Source organism: Thamnophis elegans, chromosome 2 (assembly GCF_009769535.1).
Source record: "Thamnophis elegans isolate rThaEle1 chromosome 2, rThaEle1.pri, whole genome shotgun sequence".
Classification (NCBI taxonomy): Eukaryota; Metazoa; Chordata; class Lepidosauria; order Squamata; family Colubridae; genus Thamnophis; species Thamnophis elegans.
In genome coordinates this window covers 160,740,158-160,763,675 of record NC_045542.1, presented here as the reverse complement: position 1 = coordinate 160,763,675, position 23,518 = coordinate 160,740,158, and the positions used below count along the sequence as shown (strand labels likewise).

At 48.0% G+C, this 23,518-nt stretch overlaps 1 protein-coding gene across 1 annotated transcript; it reads right to left on the bottom strand.

Moving 5' to 3' along the window:
• Positions 1-232: 232 nt before the first annotated feature.
• LOC116502482 (zinc finger protein 27-like) lies at positions 233-21,297 on the bottom strand. The gene is made up of 6 exons (XM_032208363.1): positions 20,961-21,297; positions 16,262-17,126; positions 14,707-14,833; positions 11,394-12,652; positions 8,161-8,352; positions 233-1,585 (listed from the first exon to the last, which is right to left on the bottom strand). Exons 2-6 carry the CDS (start codon positions 16,943-16,945, stop codon positions 350-352), a joined length of 3,498 nt encoding a protein of 1,165 aa, XP_032064254.1. The 5' UTR covers positions 16,946-17,126; positions 20,961-21,297; the 3' UTR covers positions 233-349.
• Positions 21,298-23,518: the final 2,221 nt, after the last annotated feature.

Genomic DNA, 23,518 nt, shown 5'->3' with positions numbered 1-23,518 from the left:
CTCCCTTTCTCTTTCATTCTCTCTTTCTCTCTCTCTCCCTTTCTTTCTCTCTCTCTCCCCCTCTCCCTTTTTCTCTTTCTCTCTGTCTCTCTCTCCCCCCTTTCTCTCCCCCTCTCTCTCTCCCTTTCTTTCTCTCTCTCTCTCCCCCCTCTCTCTTTCTCTCTCCCTATTTCTCTCTCCCTTTCTCTCTCTCTCACTCTCCCTTTCTTTCTTTCTCTCTCTCTCTCCGCTCTCTCTTTCTCTCTCCCTCACTTTCTCTCTTTCTCTCTCTCTCCCTCTCCCTCTCTCACGCACACACACACAGAAGGCCTGCTAGTAAATACAACCCATAATCCGCCAACACCAACGGTTATACTTTTAACACCTCCCCGTCTTTGTGGGTCCGTTTGTGGACCACTAAGTGCGCGCTGCAGGTAAAACACCTGCCACAAACCAGACAGGAGTAGGGTTTCTCCCCCGTGTGGATTCTCTGGTGCTGCATGAGGTGTGAGCTCTGGCTGAAGCTTTTCCCACAAGTGCCGCATTTGTAGGGCTTCTCCCCCGTGTGGGTCCGCTCGTGCTTCACCACATCCGAACTGGTGGTGAAGCTTTTCCCGCACAGGGAACATTTGTAGGGTTTCTCCCCGGTGTGGATCCTTTTGTGCTTCACAAGATCCGAGCTGGAGCGAAAGCTTTTCCCGCAGGCCGGGCATTTGCAAGGTTTCTCGCCCGTGTGCGTCCTCTCGTGCTGCGTGAGGATCATGCTCTGGCTGAAGCACTTCCCGCAGTACGAGCACTTGTAAGGTCTCTCCCCCGTGTGGCTCCGCTGGTGTTTCACAAGGCCTGAATTGGAAGCGAAGCTCTCCCCGCAGGTGAGGCAGGTGTACGGCTTCTCACCCGTGTGGGTCCTCTCGTGCTGGATCAGGTACGAGCTCCGCTTGAAGCTCTTCTCGCAGAGGGAGCAGTTGTACGGCTTCTCTTCCGTGTGGGTCTTTTTGTGGTTGACAAAGTTGGAGCTGGTTGTGAAACGCTTCCCGCACACGGGACACTGATAGGGCCGTTCCCCCGTGTGGGTCCTCTGATGGGTCATGAGGTGGGCGTTGGAGCAGAAGCTCTTCCCGCAGAGGAAGCACTTGTACGGCTTCTCCGCCGTGTGGAAGCGTTGGTGGACGATCAGGTAGGAGCGCTGGTTGAAGCGCTTCTCGCACACGGTGCACTTGTACGGCTTCTCTCCCGTGTGGATCCTCTCGTGTTTCACGAGATCCGAGCTCTGGTGGAAGCTCCTCCCGCAGTCCGCGCACTTGTAGGGCTTCTCCCCCGAGTGGTTTCGCTTTTGATGGCTGATCAGGCTGGAGATGCTGCAGAAACTCTTCCCGCAATCCGAGCATATGTAAGACGTCCCTTCGACGGATTGGCCGTCTTCCAGCACAGGGATCATGCTTGACAGACCCACCGCTCTGTGCTGGATCTCACAGATCCCTTCCACTTTGTGGAAACCCGAAATGTCGGGGTCCGTTTCCAGGAAGGAAACACACGGCTCAAGGAATCCAGGAGTCGTCATGCCAACCGTTTCCTTGTGGCCGTCCATTGGTCCGCCAGCCACTCGCTTCGTTAAAAAGAGAACAAAGAAAGATGAGTTAGGTGACTTTCTATTAAAGAGTTTTAATAGATTTTACAAATGTTTCCCCTTCCCTCCCTCCGCCCCAACCCTGCCTCCCCGTCCAACCCTCCCTCCCCCCAAATACAGGGTATAAACATTTAACAATCATACACTAACATAAGCTAACTAACTATAGCATCTTACCTCCTCTTTTACATTAACTCCCCTTTTATTAAGCTAACTTTAGATAAATTATAACATTCCTTGCTCATTCATTCATAAGCTAATTGAAATTTCTTAGTCCGATATTTATTTTGAATGTAGTCAATCCATCTTCTCCATTCCAGCTTGTATTTCTCATCTGAATAGTCCTTCAAATATGCTGAGACTTTGGCCATCTCTGCTAAGTTTACTACTTTTAACGTCCATTCTTGAATAGTAGGCAATTCTTCCTTCTTCCAGTACTGCGCCACCAACAATCTTAAATTAAGTGACTTTCTAAAAGATTATGTCAAGGTTCCAAGTAATAGATCCATTGCAAAATCTCAGAGGTAGGTGAATTCCTCCAAGAATAGCTTTATTGGAAATATCAGATTGGCACATATCTGGCGAAAACCAACTCTGAAATTTGTTTGTTTGTTTGTTTATTGGATTTATATGCCGCCCTTCTCCCAAAGGACTCAGGGCGGCGTACAACATAAAAAAAAACACTTATTACAAAAGTTAAAAAGGAAATTAAATAAAGTATCCAAAAACAGACCTAATTAATATTAACAATAAAATTTAAAAAATTAGATTAAAGTTAACAATTAAATTAATCATTTATTTTATTCTGTTCAGGCCAGGCCAGCTTGCTGGAAAAGCCAACTTTTTAGGGCGCGTCGGAAGGACCGGAGGTTTGTCCCTTGGTTTTCAACTAATTAAAAGTAAAGGTTTTCCCCTCAAACCCAAACAATCAGTCACATGGCTTAGGCCATGGTGAAGACAAGACATTGCTCAACCCATAGAAGAAATGGGAGCATGGAAAGCTGTTCTGCCCCCACTCCGTCCGGTAATGAACGCAGACACAGGCTTAGCTGTTTGCCACTTTTTATTCATAGCAATTATAATCCTGTTGGCTGAAAGCACACACACGACTCACTGGCAAGACGTTGGCAGCAACCCAGACTCCCAACAGATACGGGAACACAAGGCAGACCAGAGAAGGAGTTATCCAGATTACTACGAACGGTTGTGTCCTGCAAAAGGACTCCTCCCAAAGTCTCTTCTTATATACTCTCTTGGGAGCGGCCAAGCCACAACCACCTGGGCTTGATTATCTCTTCTGAGTCTGTCTCCGTAACTGCTGCCTCCGTTCTCCGCCCTCCGTTGCCTGGCGTCAGGGAAAAACTCCCTTTGATCTTCCCCACTATTCCATGCCTCAGGCACCTCCTGGTGACCAACTAGCCTCTCTGGTCCCTGCTCTGTGTCTGAACCCAGGGTCCTCCACATCTTCCATCTCAGACTCATAGGATTCCTCGCCATCGGAGTCCATCGGCAGCTCCAACGGCTCCTGCTGGGTCACAACAGAAAGCAACCCAGAAGGGCCCCTCCCTCGTTGTCTAGAAAGTAAAGGCCCGGCAGGGGAGACGTGCTTTCAGACTTCCAAGACTCCATAATTGCAACCTTGCAATAAAGGCAGTTTTAAGTACTTGTGGCTTTGGGTTCCTCTCTGGATTACTTTGAAGGCAGGAACAGCATTCCCCAGGAACCCATACAGGTCTAGGATGTTTTTCTGGAGAAGTGGCGCAGTGGTTAGAGTGCAGAACTGCAGGCAAATTCTGCTGACTGCTGGCTGCCTGCAATTCGGCAGTTCAAATCCCACCGGGCTCAAGGTTGACTCAGCCTTCCAGCCTTCCGAGGTGGATAAAATGAGGCTCCAGATAATGATACATATATGTTCTACCATAACAAAAGGAACATGGACACAAATTGTAAACAGTGATTGGGGGGGGGGGGGGCGGGGAAGGGTATAGAAATTTTGTCAACTAATTTTTGTTTAGAATATGTTATAAAGGTTTAAGGCTATTGGATGACTCTGTAATAATTAATGAAATGCCATTAGGTGGTTGTGTTTTTTAACTATGGATTATTCTAGGCAAAAGGACACTAAAACAATTTCAGTCAAATGAGAACTATGATATGTTGAAAGCAAGACTCATTAGGAACTTTGACATTTGATATGAATGTAAGTAATGACTCTGGAAGAGATGCACGAAAGCTAATTGTAACCAATTGACACACTTTCTACAAGATGTAATGTCAGATGATGATTTTTGTGTGTGTTGTTTGTTTAATAAAAATGAAAAAAATTGTAAAAAAAAAATGAGGGGGCAATAGGGCTAACTCTGTAAACCGCTTAGAAGGGCTGTAAAAGCACTGTGAAGCAGTAGATAAGTCTAAGTGTTATTGCTATTGTTATTCTCAATCATCCAGGTCACGATGAACAAGAAAAGTACATTTGCCTCTTGAAAAATCACCTTTGGGTCTAGAATGTTTTGTTGCCTTACAGAATTTGCCTTCTGGGCATTCATGATCTTAATTCTTAATTGTTTTTACCTTTTTTTTTTCTCAGAAAAAAAAAGTTTTATTTCTTTTTAAAAAAACACAAATATTTCATCATTCGTCAATCATTAAAACATTGAAGTACATTTTTTTTTGTATGCCCCTCCCTCCCTCCACCCCCCCCAGCCCCCCTCCTCCTTCCCCCCCCCCCGACTTCCCAGAACCCGTACACGGTATGGATTTTTAACTAACACAGTCTAAAATCTATTGAGAAAAAAGAAATAAAGAAATTAATGACATTCTACATTGACCTTCTTCTTACTGAACTAACTTTAAACAGTTTAAATCATTTCTGATCTTAAGCATAGGCTAACTGGAATTTCTTGGCCCCTTATTTATTTTGTATATAGTCAATCCATTTTTTCCAGTCTCGTTTATATCTCTCATTTGAGTGATCTTTAAGATACGCCGATATTTTAGCCATCTCGGCTAAGTTTGTGACTTTCAATGTCCATTCTTGGATTGTAGGCAAGTCTTCCTTCTTCCAATATTGCGCCACCAACAGTCTTGCTGCAGTTATTAGGTGCAGAATCAAGTTAGTCTCTACCACTGTAAAGTCAGTACATATACCTAGTAAAAATAACTGAGGAATAAACTTTATCCTTCTTTTAAAAATATTTTGCATAACCCACCATATTTTTATCCAGAATGCCTTAACCTTTTGGCAGGTCCACCATATATGATAATATGTAGCATCGAGAGAACCACACCTCCAACATTTAGGCTGTACATTCGGATACATAGAAGCCAGCTTTTTAGGATCTAAATGCCATCTATAGAACATCTTGTAAAAATTTTCTCTCAGATTTTGAGCTTGTGTAAATTTCACATTTCTTACCCAGATTCTTTCCCATGTATCCAACATTATTGGTTCTTCAATATTTTGAGCCCATCATCTTACCCTTTTCAATGTAAAGATCATCTGGAATCAGGCCGCCTCTACATTGTACAGGCAGCTCTCAACTTACAATCACTTGTTTATAGTGACAAATGACACCGAAAAAAGTGACTGATGACCCTTTTGCACGCTTACAAACGTTGCTGCATTCTCCGAGGGTCACACAATCAAAATTCAGATGCTTGACAACTTGTATGTACTGATGACCGTTGCAGTGACCACGCGATTATCTTTTGCGACCTTCTGATGAGCGGAGTCAATAGGGCAGCAAGGTTCACTTAATCACCATGTCAGTAAGTGAGCCAGTGCACTTAAAACTGTGGCAAGAAAGGTCGTACAATGAGGCAAAACTAACTTCATGACCATCTTGCTGAGCAACAGAAAACTTGAGCTCAGGAGTGATCAGCAGTCAAGGACTAAATTAAATAAGGTAAAGGTTCCCCTCGGACATATGTGCTAGCCGTTGCCGACTCTAGGGGGCGGTGCTCATCTCCATTTCAAAGCCGAAGAGCCAGCGCTGTGTGAAGACGTCTCCATGGTCAAGTGGCCGGCATGACTAAACGCCGAAGGCGCACAGAACCCTGTTACCTTCCCACCAAAGGTGGTTCCTATTTTTCTACTTGCATTTCTACATGCTTTCGAGCTGCTCAGTTGGCAGGAGTTGGGACAAATAACGGGAGCTCCCTCCGTTACGTGACGCTAGTGATTCGAACCGCCGACCTTTCTGATCGACAAGCCCAATGTCATAGCCACTGAGCCACCATGTCCCTAGAAATTAAATAAATACATCTAAAAATGTGGCTATTAGATTTAATAAATACACCTAAAAAAATTGTCGGAGGGGACAAAAATTGTGTCCCCCCCCCCAGAGCCTGATTTGGATTGGGGACAAGCTCTAAATGCAGTTAAATAAATAAATAAACCCTCCTTTTTCTATTGCACGGAACTCCTGCTCATTCCAAGTAATTCCTATTATGTGATAAGATAAAACTGAGCACACGTACAGAAGGGACTATTTTGGTGACTCATCTCTCTTTGATCACCTTCTGAAAGTGAATAAACACTCCCCTTGTTTCTATCATTAGATTTTTTTTTCTCCCACCTTCTTCCACTAGCTTGAAAGACACCGAGAGATCAAAATAAAGATCTTACTTCCGTCCAAAATATCACCTCGGCTATTCAGTTTGTCTACTCCGCGACAGACGGCGGAAGAAAAGGGAAAGAGGATTATTGTTATCAATGGATTTCTTTATTTCAATCGACTAAGACTCCAGCAGGAACATTTTAGATGTGTTTCCCTTCCATACATGTTCCTTCGATAATGCAAAGAGAGAGCTAGATAAAAGCTCCACTTTAAACTGCACAGTTTGGCAGGGGGAAAAAAAAACAGTCATTTATGATAAATAAAGCACTGGGCCTGTCAAGCATCCTTCCCCCCCCCCCCCCTAGCTTTTGCAGTTGTGCCTTTGAATAGAAATCTTTGCTGAAGATACTTGCAGGGGTGTTGCCTCCTCTGATCTTTTCAAACACTTGCGCATCTGCCTATCCAGCCGGGGGTTTAGCAAGCAGAGTTTGGCTTCTCCTTCCTAAAGTCCATTCTGGCTCTTTTCATTCAAGATTGAGAAGCCAAAATGAGTTGACAAGGGGAGGGGGGTTCCAACCTTGGAGCCCCAAAAATATACCTAAAGGGGCAGAAGTCCCTTCCATTCATACACTGCACCATCAAATCCAGCAAGGCCTTAACTAAACAGGGGAAGAAGGGGGTAGAAGAGCTGTCAATCATCCATCTGCCTTTCACTCTTTCTCAAGATCATCACAGCCTCCCAGATGAGGTCAGCTCCAACCCTTAGCTCCAGAAAACCCTCCAAATATGTGCCGAGTTTTTTTTCCCTCCAAGCAAGCTAGAGATCCAGTCAGAAGGAGCTTAGCAATAGCAATAGCAGTTAGACTTATATACCGCTTCATAGGGCTTTCAGCCCTCTCTAAGCGGTTTACAGAGTCAGCATATTGCCCCCAACAATCCGGGTCCCCATTTTACCCACCTCAGAAGGATGGAAGGCTGAGTCAACCCTGAGCCAGTGAGATTTGAACAGCCGAACTGCTGAACTGCAGTCAGCTGAAGTAGCCTGCAGTGCTGCATTTAACCACTGCGCCACCTCGGCTCCCATTGGCAATATTTTTAACACCTCTCCTCTCGTAATCTTGTTTATTTAACAAGGATAACAGAATAACAGAGTTGGAAGGATCCTTGGAGGTCATCTAGTCCACCCCACACCCACTCTGCCAGGGCATGAGACTTTATTATATCATTCCAGACAAATGGCTGTCCAATCTCCGTCAGAAATGGTGTAGGGTTTCCTGCTTAAGCAGGGGGTTGGACTAGATGACCTACAAGGTCCCTTCCAACTCTTTCTAGTCCTATTCCTATTCTATTCTTGTTAAAAGCCACCAGTGATGGGGCACCGACAACTTCCAAGGCAAGCCGCTCCCACTGGTTGTTTGTGTTCTCACGGTCAGGAAATGGGTTTTGACTGCTACTCAAATGTATTTCTATGGTTGCTAAGGGTTTTTGCAATTGCAAACAAAACATTGGCAATTGACATGCTTCCATTCCTGGTTCTGTTTGCACCCCCCCCCCGCCCTCCGAGCCACTTCGTGAGAGAGAGGAGAACCCAAGGTAAATCTGACAAATAAAATAAAGCAAATATAATAAAACAAAATAAAATAAACGCAGCCCACTTTGCAAAGGTTTGGCTGCAACCCCCCCTCCCCACTTTTTCCCATGCAAGGAAAGGCTTTGACATCTGTCTGCTTCTGCGGAGCTCAGATCAGGTTTAAGGCAGGGAAGCAAAAGGAGCTTTTATTGGGGGGGGGAGTGTCCCTCTTCCCCATTTAAAGGGGGCGGGGGAGGAGACCCCTCCCATTCCCCCCGATTGCCCCAGTTCTGCGGCTGCGCTCCCTCCCCTCCCCATCCCATTCCACCCCCTCCTGCCTCTGCCCCCCCCCCACCTCCCCAAGCTCCTTTTGTCTGCAAAAACCAGCCTCGGAAAAAAAACGGATCCTCCCCGCTCAACCCCACCTGCAAGGTGCGTCGCGGAAGCCGCTTCGCCGAAAAGCCGCGGCGATCGCAAGTGCCGCCAGGCGGGCCAGCCTCCGCCGGAGCGATGGGAAGGGCGCCGGCGGGGGAGGGGGGGGCGGGGATGTGGGGGGGAACGAGAGAAGAGGAAGTGGCGAGGAGGGGGAACGTAAGGGTGAAGGAACAGGAAGTGGCCTTCCCTTTTTATCGCGCCCCCTCCTCCTCGCTCGGGCGTTCGTACGGTCTCTCTAGGAATCGGGGTGGCCATCCCTTTCATGGCCCCCACCACCCTCGCTCGCGCGTTCGTACGGTCTCTCTAGGAATCGGGGTGGCCATCCCTTTCATGGGCCCCACCACCCTCGCTCGCGCGTTCGTACGGTCTCTCTAGGAATCGGGGTGGCAGGCTCGACTGTCAGACCTCCCCACTACCACCACGAATCCATTCGGGGATCTGGCAGATGATCTGAACTAATCAAAGGGCGGCGCCGCCTAACAGATACGTTGGACTCCAACACCCATCGTGCTTATAAGTTTATGGGCGTTGGAGTTTGCAACTTGCAAGGTGCCAGGCTAGGGAAGGCTGGCTTCATGGAGGAGAGTGAACGGGGTTTTTATTTGAAGGCACCTAGCTGGATTAGAAGGCTCAGCAGTTAGAATGGTACTCAGAATGGTATTAATTAGTAGAATGAAATAAAATATTGTAAACAAGGTAGTATGTTTTATTTAGGATGTGTGTGAGCTATACTAATACTACTAAACGTGTAAAGTAATTGTGTTAAATGTTGATCCTATAAAAATTGAACTTGAAGACATAGGTTGCTAACAGAAAATAGATGGAAAAGAAATGATAAATGGATTTATTTCTGAAGAGAAGGGAAAAAATGATATTAATGTTAAAAATTAGAAATGGGAAAATATGAGAAGAAAAGTATATGGCTAAAATTGGAAGTAATGGAAATATAATGTAGAATGAATTATGTTGTTCTGCCGGCTGGATTGAATTCTCCAATTTGGGGGGGGGTCTGGTTGCACTCCAGAAGGAGGGAGGGATGCTGATGTGACTGATCTTGGCCTGACATGTATTTGTGGAAATGTTAAAGGGGGAATCTAGACAACACTGTCCACAAAAGAATTTTTTTTTATTATGTAACAAAAATAAAATATATTAAAAAAAACTTGGTATAAAAAATAGAAGGCTCAGCAGTTTGAAAAGCTGGGGATTTGAGTCTTTCCAACCAACATATAATAAACAGAGAATTCAAAAGTTAAAAGCTCCAGGATTCACCTCTGATGCTGTGAGAGGAAAAGTGACCCAGATGATAATGAGGGAGGGGTGGCGGTCACCTTAATTCTTTGCACTCACTTCCAACCAATAGCGATCAACTGGAGAAGATCATCCGGCAGAAGAATTAAATCAGTGGATCAGCTTGCCTTCAGCAGTTGTGGATGCTCCATTTGTCCAATTCTATTTGTGGAGACTTTGGACAAGAGATACGAGAGCCAGCTAGTCTTCACAGGCGCCGGAGCACCAGAAAACAGCCTGAAAACGGCCTGAAAATGGCTGAGAAAACGGCCTAAAAAACAGACATGTGTGCACCAGCCAGCTGGTCTTCGGGGTTCCAGTGCTCTGATGCAAAGACCAGCTGGCCAGCGCACGGACGCACACCAGCCAGCTGGTGTTTGGGTTTCCGCCGTGCACACATGTTCTATTTTGGGCACTCAGTGCCGAAAAGGTTTGCCCTCCCTGGTGTAGTGTCGCCTGCTTGAGCACGGGGTTGGACTAGATGACCTCCAAGATCCCTTCCAATCCTGTTATTCTTGTTTCTGGCGATCTATCTCTGGGTTCCTTGTGAGCAAGACAATTTAGCACCCGAGAACCTGTTTCTCTCTTGAAATGTATGAAGACGATTGGCTTCTCATCCAAGAAGCTTGGATGGGGAATGGAAAGATTGATACTCCTTTCCAGACAGCTGGTCATTTGCATTCTTTTTAGAGAGTCGTTGAGGCCACTTGGAGGTTCATCTGTGATCTCAGGGGTCTCCTGAGTGGTGCAAATGGGTGTGGAGCCATCTTGGCTGCAGGTCACAGGTCAGAAAACACCCTGCAGCCAAGAAGGCTCCACACCCATTTTAGCTTCTAATAGAAGCTAAAACTGAATTTAAAAAGGGAGAACATCTTGATTAAAATATATATATATACAAAGCAAACATTACCAAGGCAAAAACATTGCAAAACTTGCCTTTTTGTCAGCTGTCCTAAGGCAAGGGTTCCCCTACCTCTGGGCCGCCACCAGGCCGTAGGTCAATTGCGACCGTCCCCGTGAGTGGCCAGCTGGTGGGCATGCCTCTGAGTGTGCGAACAGCCCCACACACAGGAGCCTCATCACAGGAGCCTGCAGCCACACTCGCCTGAGTGTTGGCACTGTCACTGGTGCACATTAATTAATTACCTTTAAAGCCCTACATGGCTTAGGACCCGGATATCTGCGAGACCGTCTCCTGCCACATACCTCCCAACGGCCGATAAGATCGCACAGGGTGGGCCTTCTCCAGGTGCCCTCGACCAGACAATGTCGGCTGGCGGCTCCCCAGGGGAGGGCCTTCTCTGTAGCCGCTCCGACCCTATGGAACGATCTACCCCCAGAGATCCGGATCCTTCCCACTCTCACGGCCTTCCGAAAAGCTACCAAAACCTGGCTATTCCGGCAGGCCTGGGGCTGTTGACCTCATGAATGAGGTCCAGCCCCGCTTAGATTGAGTGCATGAAATGATCTTTTAATCTGTTTTTCTCTTTTTTTTATTCTTTATTTCTTTTAAAAATGTATTTCTGTAAGCCGCCCAGAGTCCTTTGGGATTGGGCGGCCTATAAATTTATTAAATACCTAAATACACACTTGCGCTTGCCTCTCTCACCAAATCATCCTGTCTTCTCCCTCCTCCCTCCCTCCTGCTCCAGCCCGCCAGAAAGGCTGGGAAACTCTGTCCTAATGGGAGACCTTTTCTGCTGGTGCCTTGAGAGTTACCGATTCTTCTTCCTTTGAGCCCTGAGATTCACAGCCATCTTTGCTAGTTAATGAAGGCCAGTTTTTGGATGAAGGTAGCCTTTGGATGTAACCATCCATCCATCCATATTTGCTATTGACACGCTTTGTTATTGACAACCAACCAGCCCCAAGTCAGACCATTAATGTCCGGGAGTCCCTAAATGGATCCTCTTTCCTTGGGTAGCTACTGCACCATCTCCACCAAATGAGTCTTCTCGTGTTTCGTCAATTTCGACTTCTGCGTGTAGCTCTTTCCACAAACCGAGCACTGGTAGGGCTTCTCGCCGGTGTGAGTTCTCGAGTGAAGTGTAAGCCCGGAGCTCTGGCTGAAACTCTTTCCGCAGGCCAGACACGTGTAGGGCCGCTCTCCGGTGTGGGTCCTCTCGTGCTTGATAAGGCCTGAGTGGTGCCGGAAGCTCCGCCCGCAGACTGAACACTTGTAGGGCTTCTCCCCGGTGTGGGTCCTCTCATGAGCAATCAGAGTCGAGTGGTGGCTGAAGGAGCGGCCGCACTCCGGGCAGGTGTAGGGTTTCTCTCCGGTGTGGGTGATCTCGTGCCTCACGAGGTCGGAGCTCCGAAGGAAGGCCTTCCCACAGTCTGAACACCGGAAGGGTTTGACTCCTGTGTGCGTTTTCTCGTGCAAGATCAGATTGGACCTTTGGCTGAAGCTTTTCCCACAGTCGCCGCAGGTGTAAGGTCTCTCCCCAGTATGGATTCGCTTGTGGAACCGAAAAGCTGAGCTTTTATGGAAGCTCTTCCCACAAGTGGGGCACTGATAGGGCTTCTCCCCCGCTGAAACCTGCTCTTCCAAGGTGGAAAGGCCTCCCCTTGGAGGATATCTTTGCCCGCTGCTCATGGAAGGACACAATTCCTCCCCAGAGTGGATCCTCTCCTGTTTCATCAGGCCGGAGTAGAGAGTAACGTTTTCCCCACAGGTTAAACACCTGTAAAGCTCCTCTCCTCGATCCAAACTTCCCCGCTTCGTAAGAACCAAGTCCTTCCTGCAATCCGAACATCCTGAAGGCTCGCCCCTATGTTCGGCTGGGCTTAAACCGTGATGGGAATTTTTCCCATAGCTCAGACAGCTGGAGGATTGCTCGCCCTTGAGGATACGTTGAAGGTTAGGGAAGAGCCCCCTCTGGCTGGGGGTGGCCACAGAGTCTAAGGACTTACAACATTTGGTGTCTATTAAGACACCTGGACGGCGGCCCAGCTTACTCTCCTCCCTCCTGCAGGGCTCCAGATTTTCCAAGGCGGACCTTGGTTGCATGTGAGTTGTGGGTCCGTCCTCTCGTGAAACAGAGATCTTGGCTTTTTGAAGTGGGCTGCTCTTACGCTTTCCGTTCTTCCAGGAAATGCTTCTCCCTCTTCCAGGCAGTGTCTGGACAGCCTCTGCATGCTTTTCAGTTCCCGCAGGAGAGATCTCTCGCTCACCAGATTCCTCACCGTCTCCTAAAAAGGAGACAAAAGATAAATCCATGCTGTTATTCTATTCTATTCTGTTGTGGCGGAGCCGTTGGAGCTGCCACCAGACTCCGACAGCGAGGGGTCCCATGAGTCGGCCCTGGAGGATGTGGAGGACCCTAGACAGGGTTCTGACTCCGAGCAGGGCGCAGAGAGACTGGTTGGCCATTAGGTGGCGCCTGAACCTTGGACCAGTGGGGAGGAGACAAAGGAGAGTGATCCAGAAACCAGCAGTGAGTTGTTCCTGGATGCATGCCATCGAAGAGCTACTAGGCGTCAGGAAAAATTACGCAATTACAGGAGGTACTTGTGCTCAGCTGATGGTTATTAGGCTCCTCTCCAGACTATAAAAGCTACTTGTGCACACGGCCCTCTTTGTAGAAGTCAACACAGGATTGAATATCGGAGGACATTACTGTAGGATTGAATGTTGGACGACATTACTGTGAGCTTCGCAGGCTGGATTGCTGCCAAGCCTTATCTGTGTTTATTGCTGCCTGAGTTTGAGTTGCTGCCAAGGTTCTTATCTGTTTGTTATGCTTGGCTTTTAGCCACCGAAGTTTTGGTCTTGCTATTAAAATACATTCCAGTTAAGCTTGTCTCGGCTTTCGTTACTGGACGGAGGAGGGGGTCAGAACACTATTCTATATTCAAGTGATCATCCACTACTAGAAGAATCCAATCAAAAGAAACATGTCAAGTGATCAATACTTGATTCTTAGGGTGTTAACTTCCTCAATCGTCACTGTATAAAATGTACGCTTGTGCATTGTTCGGGGTCTCTCGGCGCTTTTCAGGCGCCGGGATCCTTTTACTGGAGTACTCCAATAAAAGAATCTGAAAAATTTGATTCCTCGTGTCTGGTGGTCTTTATTGGCTTTGGCGCCAGGCTGGGACCCAATTGGGGTGCAACACCACCTCTGCCACAGAAGCTCTTGGGGGACTCTGGGCCTGTTTATCCCTCTCTCAACCCAACCTACCTCACAAAGTTTTTGCTATGAGGGAACTGGAAGTAGCATTACAAACGCTTGCGTGTCTGGAGATGTTTTGCTTACTCAGCAAAATATTTTCAGTGGCAAAACCATTTTTCCTTTTCTTTAATGTTGTCGTTTAAATGGACTCCAGAGGATGGCAGAGGACAGGAAGGCCTGGAGGAACATTGTGGTCACGATGGATGGGACATGACTTCACAACTAACAACAACACTGTTGTTTTTCTCTTAAGGTTTTATCTGCCTCTGGCTTATTTTAAAGTGCCCTGACTTTTCGCAATAGCACTTAGACTTATATACCGCTTCACAGTGCTTTTACAGGGCTCTCTAAGCAGTTTACAGAGTCAGTGTCAGGCCTGCAGTTATATCCCTTTTAGGATCTTTGGCCTGCCACACTCTCTCTTATTTCATTATGCTGTTTCATTAATGCAGAAGTTGGGAAGGGGGAATAGAAAGGAGTAGAATTGTGGAATGTGTTGTTGTCATTCCTTTCTAGAAGCCCAAGGTCATCTTTTGTCTCTGCACCTCTGCACCTCTGCACCTGACCGGAACCAGCTGGGTGGAGATGCCAGCGTGGCCGAAGAAGATTGGACCAAGTGATGGGTTTGTGGGTGTGGGGACAAGATCATGAACTTTCAACTGGGTGGGAATCCTAGGTAACTTCCAGAATTGGGATTCCACAGTTCGTTGCCAACATGTCTGTCTTATTAAATTGGAACTTTAAGGATAGCTCTGCCTTGGACTCTGATTTAATTCTGCATGAAACTTGGAACGCTGACAGTCAGCCTATTGCCCCTCCCCCCCAACAACCTGGGTCCTCATTTTACCCACCTCGGAAGGATGGAAGGCTGAGTCAACCTTGAGCCTGGTGAGACTCGATCTGTCCAATTGCAGGCAGCCAGCAGTCAGCAGAAGTAGCCTGCAGTACTGCACTCTAACCACTGCGGCGCCGCATCTCTATTCAGAGATTTAGACATACTGGAAACCAATCATGTATATATCAATCAGATCAGCCTTTCCCAATATGGCATCAGGCTAGGCTCTCACGTACCACAGTAATGCCTGCCTTCCACGCTGTGATCTTGCTGATTTTTGCTAAGTTGTCTCTGCTGCGAATCAAAGAGGACGGGTCTGGCCTTGGGGACATTGCGAGATGTGTCTTTAAATGGACTCGACACCTGAAATGGAGGAAGAAATCAAAGCAAATAAAGAAAGAGTGCAGAGAAGAGCAACAAAGATGATGAGGGGACTGGAGCAGTGGTGGGTTTCAAAAACTTTTAGAATCTCTTCTCTAGGTGTGGCCTGCTTTGTGGGAGTGGAACTGCAGGCCATGTGACCGGGTGGGAGTGGCTTGCCAGCCATGTGACTGGGTGGGCATGGCCAACTTGTAAAATGTGGTGAAACTCACTTAACAACGCTATTGCTTAGCAACCAAAATGTTGGCTCAGGAACTCTGGCATTGAAGCACGCAAGTTTTAACGCTGTCAAGTTACAAGACCCTTGCACCCCTAACCCTTTAGAGAGAGAAAAACCCAGGGGTGTTCAAACTTGACAGCTTTAAGACTTGTGGACTTCAACTCCCAGAATTCCTCCTCTCGCTCTTCATCTTGATGATGTGCGGATGGATGGGGGGAGGGAGCTGGAACCGGTTCTAAACAGCACTGTAGATTTGTGGAACCTTTTCTATAGAAGAGGTTAGAACTGGCAGGAACCCACCCCTGGACTGGAGGCTAAAACATATGAAGAACGGTTGCAGGAAGTGGGTATGTCTAGTTTAATGGGGAAAAAAAGGGGGGGAAAGTGCTCCATGAAAAGGGGTCTGAAGATTGGGGGCAATGCTCTCAGAGTCAACCTGATACTCCATATGCCGACTTTGCTTGTCAGAAGGTCGCAAAAGGGGACACTGCGACCGTCATAAATACATGCTGGTTGCCAAGCCTCTGGATTTTGATCACATGTGTCCATGGCGATGCTGCAACAGTCGTAAGTGTGGAAAAGGGTCATAAGTCCCTTTTTTCCAGTGCCGTGGTAATGGTTAGGTGGAGGACTTCCTGTAATACTTCAAACGATCAGCGGGACCAATATTTCTCATGCGCATGATGGAGTTAAAATACATGTAGATGTAAATCCGAGGAGTGGATTGGGTTAAACTGTGGAACCCCTTTCCCTCCTCACAAACTCTCGCCCAGGGGTGGGCTCGGCTGAGGGTTCGTGGGGGTTTGGGGGAGAACCTCTAGCTAAGATTCTGTACAGTTCAGAGAACCTCCAAATCCCACTCCTGGCTGGCCACGCCCATCCCTACCCTCCCAGGAGTCCCCACATGGGCAGTTTGGGATGCAGGTAAGTGCAGGGCATGTGAGGAGACTCAGGGATGACAAAAACAGGCCTCCCAGAAGTTCAGGAAGTTCATTTCTGGCCTCATTTCGCCCTCCTGGAGGCTCAAGGAAAACCTCCGGAACCTGGGGAGAGCAAAAACGCCCCCCCTCCCGCTGCGGAGCGGGAGACCAACTAGGCCACACCCACCATGGCCACACCCGCCCAGCAACCCGGCAGAGAACCCCTTGCTAAAATTTTTGAAGCCCACCCATCCCTGCTCTTACTCTCACCTCGTCTTCAGAATTCGGGTCATCCCTTTGGAGGAACTCCTCGGCCAGGCGCACCGCTTGGGCACAAGTCTCTGCCCCGCTCTCTTGGACCCAGCGCTGCATCCCTTGGGGCAGGATGGCCAGGAACTGCTCCAGAATCACCAACTCCAAGATCTGCTCCTTGGTGTGCCTCTCCGGCTTCAGCCAGCGATGGCAGAAGTCTCGAAGTTGGATGCAAGCCTCGCGGGGGCCCTCAGCTTCCTTGTAGCAAAATTGCCGAAAACGTTGACGCGGCCACTCCTGGCAGCTGGCTTTCCCCCTCAAGATGGCCGCCTTCCTTTTCCCATCAGTCTCCTGGGCGCTGGGGTTGCCATTGGCCTTCTTGGCTTCTCTGGGGCCAGGTGGCCGTCTGCTTCCTCCCCAACGAGCCTCTTTCACCCCCTTCAAATCATCCCAAAAAGCTTTGAGGTCCTCCTGCAGTGCGGGGGGCTCTGACAGCTGTGGTTTGCTCCGGTTGGATAAAAGGACCTGTTTCCTTTTTGGGGATCCCTGCCACTGCAGTACAGGAATTTGGGGTATCTCTTCCCCTGGCTCAATCTTAATCTGTGTATCCAAGTGGTTGGAATTGGGATACGTTTTTGGGCCTAGTCCCAATTCCTCCATCGGTTCTTCCTTGTCGAGTCCCTCTTGCAGCTTATCGTTCATTTTTGTTTTGGGTGAGGTGAATTTTTGGCTCAAGGCTGAGTTGGTTCTTCCTCTCCGTAGCAGCCAGCATCACAAAAAAACGTTCTCTTCCAACTTTTGGCCTTGCGATGGGTCATCTGAACAAGTTTTAGGTCAAGCTAATGAGTCTCCTACAGGTGATACCTTGGGCTGAGGCTCTCCCCTGGAAAGAGACATAACGTGCTAAATTTAGTGTGTTGCGCAAACCCAGCACATTGTGGGCAATTCAACAACCCATTATTAAATAACCGTCGCTTAGTAGAGTGTGTGAAACCAGTTATCACAAGGATTTTATTCTCCAATTTCCAGGTCACACCTAAAGCACTTTTCCCTCACAAAAAGGCAAAAGAGATTTCATACCAAGTGGCATCTTCCAAAGAAATCAGCGTGGCCAGGACAAAAAAAAATTCCTAAATTTGATTGCATTGCATTGGCATAGAAACCTAACGTCAAATTAATTAAATATGGTTAATAGAATTAGTCCCCTCCCCTGGCAAAATAAATCACTGTCGTCCATCTCTGTCATGTCGAAAAGCAAAATTGGACGACAAATCTTGGCAGGGAGGGAGGGGGGAAATTCCGTAAGGCAGCCGTGGTGCCCAGAGATGGCACTTCACTATTGTCCTGTAAAATCTACAGGGCGCAAGACGGAGAGAGTTGGGAACTAAGACCCCTTGTTCTATTTTTCAAGACGGTATCTGTTCTGACCCCCTCCTCCGTCCAGTAACGAAAGCCGAGACAAGCTTAACTAGAATGTACTTTTAATAGCAAGAAGCCAAAATCTCGGTGGCTGAAAGCCAAGCAAACAAACAGATAAGGACCTTGGCAGCAAGGCCGACAAACCGTGGCGGCAACTCAGACAAACCTTGGCAGCAATCCAGCCTGCCAAGTTAGTTACGTTCTCTTTAGTTAAAGCGTTGACTTCTGCAAGAGGGGTGTGTCACAAGCAGTCTTTTTTATAGTCTGGAGAGGAGCCTAATGACCACCAGCTGAGCGCAATTACCTCCTGTAATTGCGTAATTGTTCTTGATGTTGAGTAGCTCTTTGATGGCGTGCATCCAGGAACAACTCACTGCTGGTTTCTGGATCACTCTCCCTTGTCTCCTCCCCACTGGTGCAAGGCGCAGGTGCCACCTGGTGGCCAAACAGTCTCTCTGCGCCCTGCTCGGAGTCGGAACCCTGTCCAGGGTCCTCCACATCCTTCAGGGCCGACTCATGGGACCCTCGCTGTCGGAGTCTGGTGGCAGCTCCAATGGCTCCTGCTGGGCCACAACACTGCCCCTTAAATTTGGGTTCTCTTATCCCATATAATCAGGGGATTGAAAAATGTTAGCAACTGATTCTCTGCCCAGTTGTTGTGTGGGCGTGGCCTACTTGGCCTCCTACACCATGGTGGAAAGGGCCATCTTTGCCTTCCCCAGGGTCCGTTCCTCAAGCCTCCAGGAGGGCGAAAACGGTCTTCCCCAGGCTCCGGAGCCCCCCCAGAGGCCATAAACAGGCCCGTTTCTGGATTTCTGGGAGGCCCATTTTTTGCCCTCCCAGAGCATCCGCACAGGCCCTGCACTTACCTGGCATGATGGGCCACGTGGAGACTCCTGGGAGCAAAAATGGGCCATGAGGGGTGGGGGCACACCCAGTAGTGGGATTCAAATAATAATTCCCTGCCCTAATGATTTCTTCCAACAACTATTCATCAAACTGCTCAGAAAGTTAACAAAGTCTCCCAAAGTGGCACAAACTGGCTGAATTCCACCACTGGGCGCGCACCCACCCACCCAGCGCCCCATATTGGGCCTACTAGGCCTCTGCAGGACCAAAAAAAGGCCTGCAGAGGGGAACCTGCACACGCCCCACCCCCACGTATGTGCAGCAGAGAACTCGAAAATCAGCGGGCGGGAGGTGCGTGCACATGTGCGGTGGAGCTGAGCTGGGGCGACGCCTCATGTGCCCTGAGAGGCTCTGCGTGCCACATTACAGCCCTATGCCATTCGGATATAAAAAAACGATGGCTTTAATAGTAACCCAGTGAAGGGGATTAGTAATAAGGATATACTGAATTGCTGTGGCCCAGCAGGAGCCGTTGGAGCTGCCACCAGACTCCGACAGTGAGGGGCCCTATGAGTCGGCTCTGGAGGATGTGGAGGACCCTGGACAGGGTTCCAACTCCGAGCAGGGCACAGAGAGGCTGGTTGGCCACCAGGAGGCGCCTGAGCCTTGGAGCAGTGGGGAGGAGACAAGGGAGTGTGATCCTGAAGTCCTGCATTGGAGCAGTGGGGAGGAGCCAAGGGAGTTGTTTCTGGATGCCTGGCAACGCCGGACAGATCGACGTAGAGAGCAGCTACGCAGTTACCAAAGATAATTGGACCCAAGTGATTGTAATTAGGCTCCTCTCAAGATAGTATTTAAAGAGAGATTGGGAGGAGCCTGGTTTTGCAGGATTCAACGTCATTCCTAATGCTGGAGAAGCTGTTATCTGTCGAAGTCTGAGTTGCTGCCAAGGTTCTTATCTGTTTGTTATGCTTGGCTTTCAGCCACCGAGGTTTTGGTTTCTTGCTAATAAAGTGCTGTGACATTCCAGTTAAGCTTGTCTCGGCATTCGTTACTGGACGGAGGAGGGGCTCAGAACACTGAATAATACTATCCTAGATGATGCCTTTGTATACTTGCATGCTGTGAATATTTGTTTCCTGTAACCCATATATGTTATGCCTTTTGTTATTCCCTTTGTAGTTGTAACACAAATATGCCACATTAGACCCTGATATTTGTATTTCCTGCAACTAAGGAAAAATGCTGATATAATGACTGTAAGGTGTTGTAGAAGGGAAAATAATAATAATAAAAATCTACTAAAGGAAAAATGCTGTTATTGGGGTTTGTAAAGTACCTGGCATTTGTCAAAACATATGCCTCACCTTTGATCTGTCCCCCTTCTGCATAAGATCTTATCTCACCTTTGATCTGTCCCGCTTCACAACAGGGGGCCAAATGGCCAATCAAGAGAACAGAGGGAAGAGATAAGGCAGATAAGGCCAATGGAGGGGTATTGTATCATTTTGCAGGAATATTCAAAACCAATAAGGAAGCCAGGATGTTATTTTATGACATTTCTAACTGTATAAAAATAAAAAACTGTATAAACTGCATGGATCTTACATGTGTTTGGAAGAGTTAGCAATAGCAATAGCGGTTAGACTTATATACCGCTTCATAGGGCTTTCAGCCCTCTCTAAGCGGTTTACAGAGTTAGCATATTGCCCCCAACAATCTGGGTCCTCATTTCACCCACCTCGGAAGGATGGAAGGCTGAGTCAACCCTGAGCCGGTGAGATTTGAACCGCCGAACTGCAGCTAACAGTCAGCTGAAGTGGCTGCAGTACTGCACTCTAACCACTGCGCCACCTCGGCTCTTTGACCATTTAACCTTGATCGAGATTAAATGCTATGTTATTCAAGCCTCCTTTTAAGTTTCTTGTTTGGCATTTATGAGCTTAAATGTATTGGACTTTACACCAGGAAAACTGCTACTCATATTATCCACAAACGTCTACAGTGGGGAGGGCGGGGGGTGGCGGGGTTGAAGCATGACAACATTTTAAAATCACAAACTCCAACCCTAACACAAAACAACAATAGCACCATGATGAGTTCAAGCATAACAGGAAGGTGCACACCATCAAGAAAAGGTTGCTTCGTATTGTTAATTGTGAACTTCCAGGCAAAAGGCTAAATAAATGAGAATATACTTTCCCAATCCTTCGCAAGCAAACCCTCCATCAGCCCCCATCTTCCAGAGCTCAGGACCCTGCAGTGGGTCCACAAACTCCATATAGGGCATCGCTTCTACCCAACCACAACTCCCATTATCCCCAGCCAGCACAATGATGGGAGCTGCAATCCAGCTCTTCAGATCAGGAGTGTGGCTTGGGCAAAAATGCGACATGCCAGGCTGCAGGAAAGCAAAGATTGGCTGTTTTGCCAGGAGTTGGTCTCTTACCTGCACATCAACTCCCAGAACTTAAGGGACATTTCTTCTAAGTCAAACAGGGCGGCCCCCACCATGGTTTAGCTAGGATCTGCCTCAGAATGAAACCCGAGATGAAGTTGAGTCTAAAGAGGAAGGAAAAGGAGCCATTAAGGAAAAGCTCGGGAGAATATTCTGGGATGTCTCTTCGAACCCCTCTCTTCTTCCCAAAGCAAAGAAGTCGCAGATCAAAAGCACTTTTCACAGATCAAAAGCGGGGAGAAAGGAGGGCAGATTCAAATTCTACATTTGTTTTTCCTCCCTTTTCCTCTCCCTCTCCACTTTTTTATCGAAATCCTTGTTACATTTCCGGCTGTCTCTGGCAAACCAACTCTCTGGCTACTTTAACTCTTTGGAGACATTGTCCGCGGAGAGGCCGGTGCATTTTCCAGAGCAGCGTTTCCCACCCCTGGCCAGGGTGGGATGGGTGGACTCCAACTCCCAGAATACATCACGCAGCATGGCCCATTGCTAGGAATTTTGGGAGTTGAAGTCCCCAAGTTGGGAATCACTGATGCAGGGTAACCAAAAATCAGGAGGCTGGGAGTATCTTTTCCTAGCATTTTGAAAAAAAAAAAGCAGAACTGTGCAAAAGCTTAAACCTTTGAATTAAAGGAATTATTCTGAAAAGCAGCCGTTGCACTCCTGAGTTTCAAGTTTTGTGGGGGTGGGGAGGACAAATGCTGAGGACTCTTCATTGGAAAAAGCTGTTTAAATCTTCTACATTTACTAAGCTGCCCAGATTGGGCAACCACTCCCCCCTCCAAGAGCCACAATCAATGCAGACTGCCAAGTGCACCAGGCTCAGGCAGATGGGGCCCAACAAGACGAGGGAGGGCCAGTGTGGAACGAACCACCTCGATTCAGGGAGAAATTCGATGGGAACCCAATCATCTGGTTCTATTCCTTGACTCTGCCAGTGTCCAGTGCTAGATCAGTGAGGGTTACCTTTTTGCCATCACGCGCCAAAAGTGGGGGCAGTGCGGGGGGGGTTTGTCATGCGTGGGCATACCCACATCCATAATTCTATGCGCGTACACCCCCCTACGCATGCGTGTGAGACCCCCTCACCCTCCCCTCTCCCCTCCCCCCTTTTGGTGTGGGATGGCATGATGAACCCCTTTTTTAACTGTGGAAAGTTATCACCCAGCCCTCTCCCAGAAAAATGAAATATCCTAGGAAATATTGAAATGGCAGAATATTATATTTCCCTGGAAGTGAAAAGGAAGAAACATGTTTTATAAAGAGAGAATATCTCCCTGCAGCTTCCTGCCCCCACCTACTTTGTCAATGGGCCATTAAGGTGGGCAAGCCAGACCCTTTACATAATAAAGAGTTCTCCCCTTCAGCTTCAGAGTGATGGGATTAAGGCATGATAATATTGGCCTTTACCCAACTCACCACATGGCATCTGAGAGCTCAACCAAACCTGGACTCCAAATGCAGCCTAGAGAGTTGCCCCTGCATGGCTCCATGGGAGTCTGACAACCAATCAGAATACAAGCTCAAGATCAAAGGCCAGAGAGGGCATAAAACCAGGGACTCAGCATCTCAGTCCTTCCTTCTCGTCTTCTCCACCAACATTGAAGCATGTGATCACCTTTTCTGTTCAGGGCTCAAGCCATGTGTTCCTGTCCACCATTAAAACCATCTTTCCAAGCAGCCTCCATGTCTCCAGTGTCTTTCCCCCCACTTAGAGCCGAACCCAGAAGGACATTTCTTTCGTCATCACCCTCCCAGGCTTCAGAGGCTTTCTAGGAGCCTGTGGAGAATGAAAACAGCCTCCCCCCACCCTGGAGGTTTCAGGAAGCTTCATGGAAGTCTCCGGAGGGTGAAAAACGGCCCAACATGCAAGCCGGAAGTCCATTCCCAAACTTCCGGTTTCCACGTTGGGTTGTTTTTTCCCCCTTCCGGAGGACGAAAAACAGCCGAAAATGAAGGCCAAAGTCAGCTGGCCATTGTGCACATGTGTGCTGGAGCTGACAGGGCCTCATGTGTCCTAACAAATGCTCTGCATGCCACCTGTGGCACGAATGTCATAGCCTCGCCGTCACCTCTACCCATTGCACAGAGCCATGGTGAATGCCACTGCCATGGGATTAGAGGGGGAAGCAAATGAACGGCCAGCAGCCCTCCATCGGAAGAGAGGCCACCAGCTGCAGGACTTTGACGATTTCCTGCAAGAAATAGACACTAGATTCAAGGGCCACAGCTTGAGTCACACCGCATAAGACTCACTCCACCAAATTGTGATTTAATTGGAGGTCCCGCTTCACCAGCATGCTAACAACCGAATTTCATTTTTAACCTGTGCCAGAGTGCCCATAGGGAAACAAAATGACAATAAAGGTTACCTTATCTTAATAGGGCTCGGTTTTTACCTACCCATTTGAGGTTGCAAACCATGATTTATGGTGATTTGGCATGTTGTGCCAAGATATGATGAGAATTTTCATACCATGAAGTCAGTATTTCTTAACCCCCTAGAACTTTTAAGATACTTGGATGGGGTTGGCAACCTTTTACATATG